Below are 14,850 nucleotides of genomic sequence, written 5' to 3'. Positions count from 1 at the left end.
AGCTTTTAAATTATTTTTGTTGCATAGTTACGACTCTGACAACTTTTTTTTTAAGTTCTCCTCATTAGGAGAAGTAACCTTGAGTGTTTTAAATCTACTCATAAAGCTGCTATAATCATTCTTTGCAATTACACTACAATGCACAACAATTAATTACATCAAATCCTTCTCACAGAAGTGTTTACCAGTGAAGAGATTGCCATGGCTTTATTTCTGACAATAAAAGAGTAGGAATTATTATACACCTCTTGGGATTTTACTGATCTAACATTTCTGTAGTCAGGATTATAACAATATTATTGTCCCTATAGGAAATAAACATCAGTTCTTGACAGGCATGATCTTTAAACAATATTTTACATGGGAAAAATATTCCCATGTATTTTTTCATGTAAGAAACCAAGATCTGGATTTTTAGCTAGGTAACTTCAATGAGTGACCCGCACTCATGTCCAGCCTTGCTGGGATCCATGTGCAGGGTCTTCCCCTGAGAAACTGGAGTGTGTCTACCCTGAAGACTGCTGGTGTGGGTGCCAGGCATAGGACTGGACGAGGCTGAGAGTTGGTATCACTGTAGCTTGGTAATACAGAGCTCAGGGCAGGCTGAAGTTCTTTCCCAGGATCTGGGCTGAATACTTCGGCAGTAAGTTCATGCTGAACTATGCCCAGCCACAGTTTGATAGCCAGGTACCTTCAAGGTAGCTCTCAATTTGTGCTTATGGAGTCCCTAGACTTATATACATGTCCTATATTAATATACACATCCTATACATGGGACATTTTTGTATACGTATACCCAAGGTAGAGATCCACTTCAAACTGGTGGAAAACACCTTCAACATCAAAGGAAATAGCTAGGGCTGCTTGAGCCGGTGCTGCAGCCCAAGGGGGACTGGACGTGGGCAGTGAAAGCCACGGTGCCGCGTGCACCCTGAGTGCATCTGGAGGGGTGTGTGTCAGACTAGCACTACTCTGGTCAGGGCATCTTTCAGTTTAGTTTCAAATTGCAGGAATCCAATCTGTGCAACCTAACACAGCTCCGGGACATGAACCAAAGCACTGTGAGTGGGCATAATCAAGAGATTCCTTTTGAAAGCTCACTTCTGGTCTGAACTAGGTGCTAAGATAGGTGCGCCCATTCACCTAAAAGTGCGTTACCCTGAGCACGGTTTTGGTGCTTTGCATTTAGTCCTCCCAATGCACCCCCGTCTGCCAGACAGCCCCTGTCTGAGCACAGGGGGGCGTGAGAAAAGGACAAGCTCAACAGCCACAAACTGCTGTTGGCCAGGTGACAAGGGGGGCTTCTGGCTACCAGGTTTATTTACTACATATTCTGATGTGGCGATTGTTCTTTATTAAGTGAAACAGTAAATACCATACTTTACTGTTCAGTTTCTCTTATTATAAAAAAAAAAAAAAGGAGGATTCTGTAAAGATTAACTTCCCAGTGGAAAGTCTTTCTCTGAACAAGACCTTTCCCTTTGGAAAGGAGCAAGGGTTAGCTGTAACATAAAATACGACAAATTGTTCAGAAAGAAATGTTCCCAAGACTGAAATAATTACCGCTTCTTCATATTTTTACTTCCTTTCACAGAGCCATGTTTGACTATGACAAGAGCAAAGACAGTGGCCTCCCAAGCCAAGGACTCAGTTTTAAGTACGGAGACATCCTACACGTCATCAACGCCTCGGACGATGAGTGGTGGCAGGCGAGGAGGGTCACCCTGGAGGGAGACAGTGAGGAGATGGGAGTTATACCCAGCAAGAGGAGGTGAGTGCTGCTTCCTCCTTCCTACCTCCTTGGCCATGATGTTAAAATGTTCCATTTTATTCCAAAGACAGGGTGCATCAATCTACTGAAAAAAAAACAAGGAAAGCAGAGGAAAGTCTCATAGTTATTATTTCAAGAGTTGGAAGATACGATTTTTGCTGTGAGAGCTCAGGCTGTTTAACTGCACTGAAAAGAAACTCAAAAGGTGACTCGATTGTAGTGGATTAGTATCTTCACAAAGAAAGGGCGGAAGGGGGAATGAGAACCATGTACTAAAGAGCTTCGGCAGGAAAAGGAAGAACCAGAACCCAAGTCTGGGAATTAGCTCTGAATTTGAAGTAGAGCACATGTTTTAATGTCAGGGTGATTAGCCATTGCATCATACTGCTGAGGGATGTAATGAATGTCTTGACATTTTCAAATCAAGACTGTATGTCTTTCTTTCGCGAGAGTAATAGAATTAAACTTCTCAGCCTGTGTGATGTAAAAAATGATGCTAAATTATATAATGGTCCTCTTTGGCTTCAAAATCTGGTAATTTAATCTTTCCAGCCTGGCTGGAAACTGATGGATAATCAATATCACAGTAAATCTTTCATATAATGTAAATGAAGGACCTTTGATCAGCTCTCCAAGCTGAATCTGAGCCTTTGTTTAGCTGTGGTGGATTCATGCTGACTGACAGAGACAGAACAGACATCTGAATCTCTCTCATTGTTTGTATTGTTTACTCTGCCTGGGTGCTTCTGTAAAATTGGCCACAAGTCTCTGACAGTATCAGAACTACCCCCCAAATCAGTATTACTTTCTGCCTCTGTTGATAGTTGCTGTAGAAAGGTCAAGAACTGAAAGGGTGGGAGGAAAATGAAATCTGTCAAACCACATCACATTTCTCTTTTGCGGCAATGCTCCCATACTGCATATAAGCTCTCTATTCCCAGCAATTTCAGCTTTAGCATTAATATAAAAATGATCATACCTATTTTTTAGAGTGGGGAAATGGGATGTCTGATGCTCTATAGAGCCCCTGTTGCTGTTTCAAGAGAGTTGGCCCAGGTGCTAATAGAGCTCATGGTACTCCTTGTTCTAAATCATGTAAAAGTAAACAGAAAGGCCATCAAATACCTTGTTGACATGGGCCCTGCAAGGACCTCATTTTCTCTAATCATGACCATGTTTGAATAGCAACCACACCAGAATTTTCAGAGAAAAACAATTTTGGATTTGTATAATACATAGAAATAAAAACTAAATTATAATTTTTACAATGGGAAAAATGTTCCCATTAAACAGATTTAGTCTCTAGATGCTGAAAAAGGAATCACAAAATCAGAGAATGGTCAGGGTTGGAAGGGACCTCTGGAGATCATCTAGTCCAACCCCCCTGCCTACTATTGCCTCCTAGTAATTGCTACAGTAAATACTGTTGTAAGGACATGATTGGATCACACGTGGGAAAAGAGGACAGTCTACCCAGTCATTACTGAGGGAAGTATGTGCGCAAAGCTCACCCGCGGTGCGGTACCTGCTATGAAAAGCTACAAAAAGCTGTCATACGTAACAAAATATCTATAGGGGAAAGAAGGGTAAAGCAACTGATTAAGATGTGGAGTTGTATCTTCTGTAAGTTGAGGAGTATCTGATCGCCTAAAGCTCATTGGGTGACCCGCACAGCGATGTTTTCAAGAAGGACAAAAAAAAGAGACTCTCTAGTCAAGGTCAGACATATGCTACAGCCGAGGAAAAAGATTTGGCTTTGGCAACACTGGGAGAAAAAAGGGGGGGGGGGGGGGGAAGTAAACAGGCAAGATTAAAATAGGTTGGTTAGAGTCTAAAAATAAGAGTCTTGAATTTGAAAAGATACAGGTAGAGTTACCACGCTCTCCACTTGTCATCGTGATTCTTCACTAGTGAATCTGAGAGGCCTGGAAAAATCAATGGCATCTGGTTGTCCTTCCGCATTAATGTACTGATGTGGCACACCTGAGCTGGGGTGGAGGGAGGTTGCTATTATTTCCCAAAAGGTTTCACTTGTACAGGGTTATTTTTCCAGTGCACTGAAAAGTGAGTATTATTTCCTTTCTGCCGATTCTAGATGATCCCTCAGAGTCAGTGAGACTGATGTGCTCTTGGGAGCATCTTCTGTGGTCATTTATACCACCCAAGGGGAGGATGAGCAACCAGTGCATACAGGGCTGAGCTACACAGAATAAAGCTCATCATACTTGATAGAATGTACTAATTCGGAGTTGAATTTCCTCTGCAGGTGTGGGTTATTGACCAGGAGAGGCTTGATCTAAGAGTAGTCCTGGGATTCATTTGACCAGATGTAGGCAACTATGGCATGGAAATCTTCATTCACGCTGTTTGACACAGGATGCTATATCTCTTATAGTTTATATGGGACTATTTCTACAGGCGTTACATTGTATGTAATATGGCATATGTAATATCTAGCAGTAAAATATGCCCTGTGATAGAACAGGAGGAAAAGAGCATCTGTAGCCATTTGTTGGACTGTGACTTGTCCTGCAAGCTCAGCTTCCCTTGATGTTGTAGGTTGAAGAGATTTTATACTTGTCCTGTACTTTTCAATCCCGCATTCATTCCTTTTCTTTAGGGTTTGGGGGTTTTTGAGGGGGTTGGTTTGGTGGGGTTTGGTTTTGGTGTTGTGCTTGGACTCCTGCCTATGCATACAATGCAGGAACACCACCCTGTGGGACCGTAATATTTTTTTGCACTTTGGGTCAAGGTCAGGCTTTACAGATCCAGGGATTATTAGTGCCAGGGTGAGTCTTTTAGCTATCTGCTTTACTACCTTAGCTCCTGTCCAGCAACAGCTAATATACAATTCCTGCATTTTTCATAAGTGGAATCATTACGGAATAGTTCTGAAAGCCCATGACTGCTTCAATCTTATTTTGGTGTACATATATATGTATACAAATATATGTATATATACACAAAAAGCCATAACAAGTACATTATATTACTTCTTTAAGGAGCTGTGTAATGGTAATTGCTTTCCAAGTAGTTTTGCTTTTTTTTTTTAATGTCTTTTTACAGGAGAGCCCTTCACACAGTGACATTTTTGCATGAGCTGATAAGAGAAATTTTGAATGATAAATCAAGGCTCCATACTCTTTTTCTCCTCTATAATATATATGATATACCAGAAGAAATCATAATTTATAATTATAGGGGAGCTGCCACTCATTATTCACTCCAGGTTATTGGATACAGTGACACACTTTACCTCTTAGAAATTAAATAGAGTTTGAAAGCTATTTGTCATTAGATCAGAGCTGCTGCCAAAGTGTGGACTTGTTGCCTTGTTGATTGTTAAATTGTAAAGTCAGGCTTTAAGAGGGAGTTTTGGAGGGTAGCGCTGCAGCTAGAGGAGGGTTACTGGCAGAGGCAGCACAAAGAAATGAGGGTGGTCCACTGATCCGTGCAAGGACCAAATCTCAAGAACTGTTGAGCCGATGACCTCAGTGGGGATTAACAAAAACTGGATGCTCGGCATCCTGCAGCTCTAAAATATCATTGCAATCCTTTCTACATCTGAAAGAAACGTCTTGTCTGTTTGTCAGTATGTATTTATTGTCTGATTACCGCTGTTGTTCTCAACCGTGGCACTGAGCAGCCAGTTGGGTAGAAACCAAATATAATGCTATAAAGGTGTTGTGATAGTGTATCATATTGATGTTGGGAACAGTAGGACTTCAGCATAAGAGACTGCAAACTACTTCAGTTGTGGTTTAACAGTCACCAAATAGTTGCTATTATAAACTGTTGTTATTATGTATTATATGGTTCCATATGCACCAAAAAGATTTATCCAAGCTCTGCCTAAGGTGAGAGAAGGGCACAGTTATTATGCTGCAAAGGGTATCCAAGGTGAGGGCATATAACTACCAGTCCTGTACCAACATCTCAAGCAGCCGGTGGTATAACCTATGTAATATGTTTATGCATATGAATTGCTCCCCTGTCATCAAAAATTACTATTTTATACTAGAATGACCAACAGAATTAGATTTATATAGATTCTTGTTACATTTAGATGTATAGATTAGAATTTCTACATGTGCTGGGCTTCCGATCACAAGAATTTTTATTTGCCTCACGGTCCTTCCTACTGTCCGGATAAAGAAAACAAATTCAGTTTCCCATAAGGGCAGCAGCAAGCTGAGCAGCCCATGTCTAAGGTCCCCTCCCCATGGAAACAATCATATCAGTTAAAGCGATTCAACAAAAAGCATAAAACCAATGTGCATTTGGTGAATGAGACAGGTGCCCTAGTGGTGGAGGACACAGAGAAGGCAGAGTTACTGAATGCCTTCTTTTCTTCGGTCTTCACTGCTAAAGCTGTCCCTCATGAATCCCATACTCTGAAGGCAAAGGGGAAGGTCTGGAGAGAGGAAGATTTTCCCTCAGTTGAGGAGGACCGTGTCAGAGACCACTTGGCCAAGCTGGACATTCACAAGTCCATGGGCCCTGATGGCATGCACCTGCGAGTGCTGAGAGAGCTGGCGGATGTTATTGCTAGACCACTCTCCATCGTCTTTGAACGGTCATGGAGAACAGGAGAGGTGCCTGAGGACTGGAGGAAGGCTGACATCACTCCAATCTTCAAAAAAGGCAAGAAGGAGAACCCAGGGAACTACAGACCAGTTAGTCTAACCTCTGTCCCTGGGAAGGTAATGGAGCGACTCATTCTGGATGTCATCTCCAAACACGTTGAGGAACAGGAAGTTATTGGAAGTGGTCAACATGGATTTACCAAGGGTAAATCAAGCTTGACCAATCTGATAGCTTTCTATGATGTTATAACTGGTTGGCTGGATGAGGGGAAAGTCGTGGATGTCATCTACCTTGACTTTAGCAAGGCTTTTGACACTGTCTCCCATAACATCCTCATTAGGAAGCTGAGGAAGTATGGGCTAGATGAGGTGACAGTGAGGTGGATTGAGAGTTGGCTGCGGGACAGAACTCAGAGGGTTGTGATCAGCGGCACAGAGTCTAGTTGGAGGCCTGTAACCAGTGGTGTCCCCCAGGGGTCAATACTCGGTCCAATTTTGTTTAATATATTCATTAATGACCTGGATGAGGGGACGGAGTGTATCCTCAGCAAGTTTCCTGATGATACCAAACTGGGTGGGGTGGCTGACACCCCAGAGGGCCGTGCTGCCATCCAGCGTGACCTGGACAGGCTGGAGAGCTGGGCAGAGAAGAACCTAATGAGGTTCAACAAGGGCAAGGGCAAAGTCCTGCACCTGGGGAGGAAGAATGCTAGGCACCAGTGTAGGTTAGGGGCGGACCTGCTGGGAAGTAGCTCGGAGGAGAAGGATCTGGGGGTTGTGGTAGACAGTAAATTATCCATGACCCAGCAATGTGCCCTTGTTGCCAAAAAGGCCAATGGAATCCTGGGCTGCATAGGGAAGAGTGTGGCCAGTAGGTCGAGGGAGGTCATTCTCCCCCTCTACTCTGCACTGGTGAGGCCACAACTGGAATACTGTGTCCAGTTTTGGGCTCCCCAGTTCAAGACGGACAGGGAAGTGCTGGAGCGAGTCCAGCGAAGGGCAACTAAGATGATGAAGGGCTTGGAGCATCTGCCTTATGAGGAAAGGCTGAGAGAGCTGGGACTCTTTAGCCTGGAGAAGAGAAGGCTGAGGGGAGACCTTATTATGGCGTACAAGTATCTAAAGGGTGGGTTGAAGGAGGATGGAGCCAGGCTCTTTTCAATGGTTCCCAGTGACAGGACGAGGGGTAACGGGCACAAGTTGGAACACAGGAAGTTCCGTTCAAATACACGGAAACACTTCTTTACGGTTCAGGTGACAGAGCACTGGCACAGGCTGCCCAGGGAGGTTGTGGAGTCCCCTTCTCTGGAGATTTTCAAGACCCGCCTGGATGCAGTCCTGAGTAATGTGCTCCGGGCACTCCTGCTTTGGCAGGGGAGTTGGACTAGATGATCTCTAGAGGTCCCTTCCAACTCCGATAATTCTGTGATTCTGTGATAAGTTAGAAAGTATGAAATTCCTAGACAGATGCTCTAATTCAGTAGTAAAGAGATTTTAATTTGCTGTAGCATTTATTTTACACTTCCAGTTCTTTTCACTTTTTCTTTGCTGAGTCTCTGCACACAGAAGCACTCCTACATGGCAAACCCCACACAACAGCAGCCTCCACCTCCTGAATGTCAAGTTTTGGTATTTTCTGTTTTCACTATCTGCTTGACTTGGGTCTGTGGGTCTGAAAGTAATTTAGTTTGCGATTTCGCACAGACCACCCCAGAAGGGCTGAGCGTAAATTTCTCTCCCACTGTAGCCAGTGAGGATTTGGTCCTAAAACACTAAAATATTTACACCAGTCTTTCTGTTGTCTTCAAGATGTGCAGCCACAAAACTGGTCTCAGACTGGACATCCTTCTAAGATTTCCATTTTCAGGGAGTTTAAGTACATCTGACTGCAAAATGTTATTCAGCTTGTATCTCTGTTGTTACCGGCTGAAGGCGTACCAGCCTGACAGACAACATTCTCCCCACAAACACACACGTAACCACGCTGTCTTTTCAGAACAAAATGGGGGGAAAAGTACATAAAAACCAATGTTTCACAAATATTTAAGGACAAGGAACAAGAGTTTTTTCCCAGCACAGAAGTCCCTGTGGGCGAAAAGCCAACTTAAATTTGTTATTCTGCTCAACTTGGCAGAAGGGCATGTTTATCCACTCAAGTGAGTTTTCTTTTTAATGGTCGCCTATAAATTGTCTGCCTTTCTAAACATCCCTTAAGACTTTAATCCTTAGATGATAAAACTTTTTAACATGCCATAATCACGTAAACTTTGTCTAAAATAAGTTACCTGACTATAATTACTAATCTAATTGGAAAAAATAAATATGGAATTAAATTGATACGTATGCATATGTATAAACCTCTTCCTGCCCTCTTGCAGTGATGGGAAACTTTAATGCTGAAGGATAAAAGCCCTTAGCTTTTAAAAAGAATAAGTTTGTTCTATAATATAATTCTGTGAGAATGCACTTCCTAACAGCATTATGTCTACTCTTTCCATAAAATACAGACCAGGTGCTGAGTTGCTCTGAAGGTGGAGACCTGAACAAGAACATGTTCTCTACTACTGAAAAATACATGTTCTTTTGCAAAAATACCACTTCGGGAATGCTCAAAAATAATTTTGAGAATGGGAATCTGTTGGTAAGCTCAGATCTCACATAAACAAGCCTAAGCAGTGCAGGGGATGGAAGCAATAAAAAAACATGGACTGAGTCCATATATTTAGTCTATAAATAGTAATACATATTTTCACTTCTCTTTCACCTGATGGGCAGGCAAAACAAATATAATGCAGATGACCTGGAAATGGTGAAGCAAGACAAGAAGAAACACATTGACAAAAATGTAAAATATAGCAAGGTCTTTCAAGTGTCCATTTTACGTTGCATTCTTCTATTTGATAATATACTCTCCCTACTACAATTGCCATGCTGGATTTGAAAATAACCTTCATTCTGCAGAACATGTCAGTGCCAAACCTGTGCAAATTAGGCTACTGTAACCATTTTATTTGATTCTCAATGCCAGATTGCAATTTGCATCTGTATTCCAAATCAGTGATGAACACTGTTATTGAAGATTAAAGCATGTCTTACTTGATATTTTACATCTCCACTGTGAAGACTTATCAGTGCTTTTAGAAAGACCCTGACAAAATTCCCAGTGGTCCATTGACCCCCAACAATGGAGGAGCACAGTTCATGTCTGGTTGAGTTATGCTTGATTTCTTCTTGTTTGCGGTGCACACAAAGAACTGAAAGTCTCATTCTGAAAAACCCCAGGGGCCCCTTTTCAACAGCTACGTGTGCCCAGAAACACAAAAGCAGACAGACATTGTAGTGCAGTGAGTGTTGCATCCCAGCAGCAAGTTCCTCAGAAGAGGAGTAGGAAGAGAACAGCAAGCCAAAGAACTGAAGTCTTGAACTTGCTAGTGAGGAAACATTGAAGGCCGAGGTATATTTTCAGTGTAACTCTCCTCTTCTTTAGCTTTACACAGGAAGAAGAGAACGAATCCTGACCATTTTTGAAAAAAAAAAAAAAAAAGAGCCAGTACCAAAAATCATTTCAAGAGACAACGAGTATGCAGGGTATAATCCAGCTCTCCCAGATCTCAGATGGTCTTAGACCATTTTCCTGTACATAGCAGCGCTTCTGCAGGCAGCTACACTTGGAGAGTGGGTGGAAAGGAGGCTCAGGGGAGACCTTATCTCTCTCTACAACTATCTGAAAGGAGGTTGCAGAGAGGTGAGAGTTGACCTGTTCTGTCAAGTAACAGGAGATAGAACAAGAGGAAATGGCCTCAAGTTGTGCCAGGGAAAGTTTAGATTGGATATTAGGAAGAATTTTGTTACTGAAAGGGTCATCGGGCATTGGAACGCGTTACCCAGGGCAGTGGTGGAGTCCCCATCCCTGGAGGTATTTAAGGTCGTGTAGATATAGTGCTTAGAGACACGGTTTAGTGGTGGGCTTATCAGTGTTGGGTTAATGATTGGACTAGATGATCTTACAGGTCTTTTCCCATCTAGCAGATTCTGTGATTCTGTGAAAGCTGAAAGTGAAATCCCCATCAGCTGTGGTAGGTGATGCTGTCTCATGTGGGGCTCAGAGCTTTTGAGCTCCCAAGTCATGTTTGAATGCTGGCTGTAGGTGGCTTTGAACATTTCCTGAAGTCTCATTGAGTTTCAGCGACCCCCAGGCACTTTTGAAAATGGGACTTGAGACACCAAGTAGTTTTGGAAATTGTATCTGTGCTTTCCTCATCCCTTAGGCGTAGCTCTGTCAAGCAGATCATTAGAAATGGGCACAACAGCAATGCGTACATCAGGCAAGCCAGGGTGGCAAATTTGGGCCTCTGCAAATTTGGCAGAGGAATCATCCCCCTTCACTTTATTTTCTTTTTGCACAGCCCCCCATAATCCTGCTTTGTGCAGCAGTGGTGAATGAAAAATGGACACAGTTTGAAGTGAAATATTTCTTTCTTTATAAGCAATTTCCTCAGCTGATTGATCAAAATATTGTCCAAGGGACGGTAGGTTTGCTGTCAGCTAAAGCCATGTAAGGAATTTACACTCATGTGCTATTTAGGCATCCGCAATGTCAGCTGCTGCAAAAAAATCCTTTGTGCCTAAACTCCCTTTTTCTTGGGGAAAAAAAGGAGTCAAGTTTATTTTTCCTTAAATATAGCAATCACAAACCCGAAGACTCAAAAAATGTGCTAAAAGTGCTTCAATTAGTGTTCCTTTAAAAATGTATTCTCTAAGACCTGAATCAACGATGCTAAAAGATCTGAGATTCAATACTTTTTATCTTCATCACTTTAGTTCCCTTTTTAGCTCTGCCTATGACAAAAGTGTCCTGGTAGCTCAAATGAAAAATTACGGCAACATCTTATTTCACGGCGGTCCTGCACCCTGGCCACCTCAACAAAGACTAAATCTTTGGAGAACCAAGCGAAATTCAAACAGATTTCTCCACAGCATGTAAAACCCAAAGTTTTCCAGACATTCAGCTATCGGGTCGGTTCCTTCAGGAAAAAGAGAGGTATATTCCTGACACCAGAGCAACCCACTGCCACATTTCAAGTCCCAGACCCAAGACACAGAGGCAGTAGAGCACCTGAGCAAAAGTATGTTATAAATTGGGCAAAACCATTTATTTTATCCTAGCCTTTCTCCAACAGCTAAGCCATTCCATTGACACTTTGGGCAGCAAGAGTAATGTAATCACCCTGAGACACATGAAATTTCAGCTTGGAAGTTTACAGTTCAGCTAAATTAAAAGTAACCGAGAACAGTTTCATTGTGGAAGGTGTCAGGAAAATTGTAATGGGAGGCAACACTGCGTGCTGTCCTTAAAACAGCCCCAGATTTGAAATGTTTGTAGTATTCAGCAGGCATGCTGAGAACGTATGAACTTTGTTGGTATGTTTGCCTGGAGGATTAACGGCACTTAATGACATTATTTATATACTTCTCAAAGCAATGCAAAATGTTTCTGCAGCTCCTCGTCTGCTATGCCTGCGGAAAGCAGCGATGCCTCCATGGCTGCTAATGCAATTATGATGAATTTCGTAAATAAGGTCCACTCCTCAGGGTTAATTTCCAAATTTCTTTACGCAGCGAATAAGAGATGAAGTTAAAAGCAGATGCTTTAGGAAGTTAGGCAGGACTGGAATGAGTTTAAATGGTAACACAGATTAATAAGTAGAATACTGTGTTCATTTGAGCTAATTATTTTCTCAGAAGGCATCCATCCTATTTAGGCAATTACACAGCCTCAAGTCTTCATTTCTTACCGGTACTATCAAGGGACTTCATCTGCTAGTTTAAATTTAAGACTGTTCATGTGTTTTTAATAACATAGATTTAATTTGAAAGCTGCATTTGAGCTGTTTCCATGTGAATATTCCACACTTACAGAGAAATGCATTTATTCTAAATTTAAACTGTAACTATAGTAACCAGCATTCACTGTGTTTCAGTAGGAAATATGTAAGCCCACTCAGACAGAAGGAAACATGTTGTGTTAATTATCATTCTATCAAAAGACTAGATTTATTATTTTAAAAAAAATAGTTATCAGAAACTAGGTATTCTTACTATCCAGACTTAAAACCAAGAGATTTGCGGGAATGTACTCTAACGTCATTAGTGGGAAACTGTGAAAGTTCGAAAAAGGGTCATACCTGGTCCAATTTAAAGGATATAATAAATCTCTCTTTTTTCCCAGCTATTTATTGTCTAATAAAAATACAATATCAATCTCTTATAAGCTAGCTTTGCAGGATTCAAGTTAGATTTCCTAGAGCAATACCTAATCTTAGACAAATCGAATTACTGTTTCAATTATGGGCAGATGATCGGGTTTTTTTGCTGATGACAGGTTTTCTTGTAGATGATAGATTCTGTAGATGATTTTGCAAAGGTAGTAAATGTCACTTTTACAGTAATGACCATATTAGTCAAGGTAAGGACGTAGCTTCTTCCTTTCTTTAGATTTCTCTCCCCGCACCTGTTTTCTTGGGTATCAATTTAGTTTAGGGGAGACCTCACCCCTTCGTGCATTTTTTTTTTCTTGAGTTCCCAGCATTACTATCTAAGTATACTGTGTTAAAAGTTTAAATATGCAGCATATGTAAAGCTTGTAGCAATGGTGAACTTTTCAAATATACTAAGGGTATATTGTTTTCCCACAGGTAAAATATTTCAGTGTGATAATGGATTTTAACTTTTACTAATTTGTTTTTAAAATGATGCTTGTTCATTGAATAATGGAAAATCAGGATATTGATCTATAACGCTTAGGGACCGAAAAGGAACACTGAACTATCTAGTCTGATGTCCATTGTAAATGCCTTGCATATCTCTTTTTTTCCTCTGTACTGAGGACTGTAATTTGTGTTTGTCTGGTCTTGATTCTAAGATACAAATGGATCGAAATGCCACACATTCCTCTTCTACATTATTTTGGTGGCTAAACATATTAAATATTAAAAAGTAAAACTGTCTGAGTTTTCTTTAAAATTAATTTGCTTGGCATCAGCTAGTTGACAATGATTTTGACATACGTTTCTCTCTGAAACTGTTTTTTTTGGATCTCAGTATTTTCTCACTCTGAAGGCATCGCATATACAATATAACAACTCCTCTCTCATTCTGTGTTTGTTGAAGCTATGGATATCGGGAGCAAATAACTTTTGAGGCTTTTCATTGGAGCATTTCAACTTTATTTAAATATACGAATACCAGAACTGTACAGACTAAGCCATGGTTTGGGTCATACGACGCTGCAGTTTGGGCTCTCAGGTCCCAGGAGGTGGGCTTATGGGGGCCATGTGCTCTGGATTTTCAGATCAGGTCAGGATTGAGCTTTCAAAGCAAATGTCCTTTCTGGCCTCATTTTCTGCACTTTTGTTCATCTTGTGGGGCAGGCTTGATGAATGCTTACTATATTCAATGTATTAAACTGATCTTGAAGACAAGTTCACCCAAAGCATCCATCCACTTTTGGGTGGTCAGTTCACGGGGCCAGGGTAGAACCAGCCAAAGAAAACTCCCTGAAATTTATAATTCATGTCTTCTATTTGGCCAAGCTATTTGGTAATATGAACCTGCCCATCTTTGTTTGCAGAATTCAGCCACTAGCAATGAGGTCTTCATTGAAATGAGTCAGAAAAACAAATTCTTTGCCTTCTATCTGCTTGCAGATGCTTGTGGAGGGCATGGTTTAAATAAGACCACCCACTCAATTCACAATGGTTTAGTGTGGCTGAAAATACCTCTTCTGCCACTGATCATTTGTACATCTCCTCGGAAATGCTCTTTTTGGCAAAACTGTGTAGTTTTAAGTAATCGAAGCCTCAAGAAAGTTTCTCTGCACTTGACTATTGTGACATATTGCAACAGGGAGTGCTGTTCTGCCGGTGTAGGACAGCCAAGGCTCCTCAGATCCAGTCCCGTGTTTGCCAGAAAACTGCTGCTTGGCTGAGGAAGTCACCTGACATCTCTCTCTTTCCGATTTATAAAATTTGCTTTAAATGCTCACTTTATGCTTAGTAAGCCGCCAATTGTCTTGGGAGATCAGATATCAAACGTATCGTACAAAACGCTGCTATAATCAACTTGTGATTCTTTGTGTTTTCCCCAGAGTTGAAAGAAAGGAGCGTGCACGTTTGAAGACGGTGAAATTCAACGCGAAACCTGGTGTAATCGATGCAAAAGGGGTAGGTAAATAGTGAAACCTTTTGAAATTGCACTTTGGGATTGTTTTATGTGTTTCAGAGTAGAGAAAATTTTGGCAACATAAAGAATATTTAGATTGTTGCAACCAAGACCTGGAGTATAGTGAAAAACAGACTGGAGTATAGTATGATATAATCTTCTAAATAATGAAATATTCTTTTTATAGTAATACTGACCGACAGTGCATCCTAATTGGAAGATACAAAGAATATAAAGCGGATTCTGTGATAGCTGCCATTGCAGTTAAATGAT

The 14,850-nt window shown here is 41.3% G+C and overlaps 1 protein-coding gene across 8 annotated transcripts in view; it reads left to right on the top strand.

Moving 5' to 3' along the window:
* Window positions 1-14,850, top strand: part of DLG2 (discs large MAGUK scaffold protein 2) — a gene marked incomplete at both ends in the record, with an annotated part of 916,537 nt that overhangs the window by 858,669 nt on the left and 43,018 nt on the right. For 7 of the 8 annotated variants that reach the window (XM_082494340.1, XM_082494344.1, XM_082494343.1 and 4 more), the window contains 2 exons: window positions 1,595-1,771; window positions 14,504-14,579. In XM_082494340.1, the coding sequence (XP_082350466.1) occupies window positions 1,595-1,771; window positions 14,504-14,579 (253 nt within the window). The remainder of the gene's footprint in view (window positions 1-1,594; window positions 1,772-14,503; window positions 14,580-14,850) is intronic. The other variant, XM_082494347.1, reaches the window with a different exon arrangement.

The sequence above is a fragment of the Vanellus vanellus genome, assembly GCF_965231255.1.
Source record: "Vanellus vanellus genome assembly, chromosome: 1".
NCBI classification, from domain to species: domain Eukaryota; kingdom Metazoa; phylum Chordata; class Aves; order Charadriiformes; family Charadriidae; genus Vanellus; species Vanellus vanellus.
Note: the sequence above shows the minus strand (reverse complement) of the source record. Positions and strands in the feature narration are given on the sequence as shown.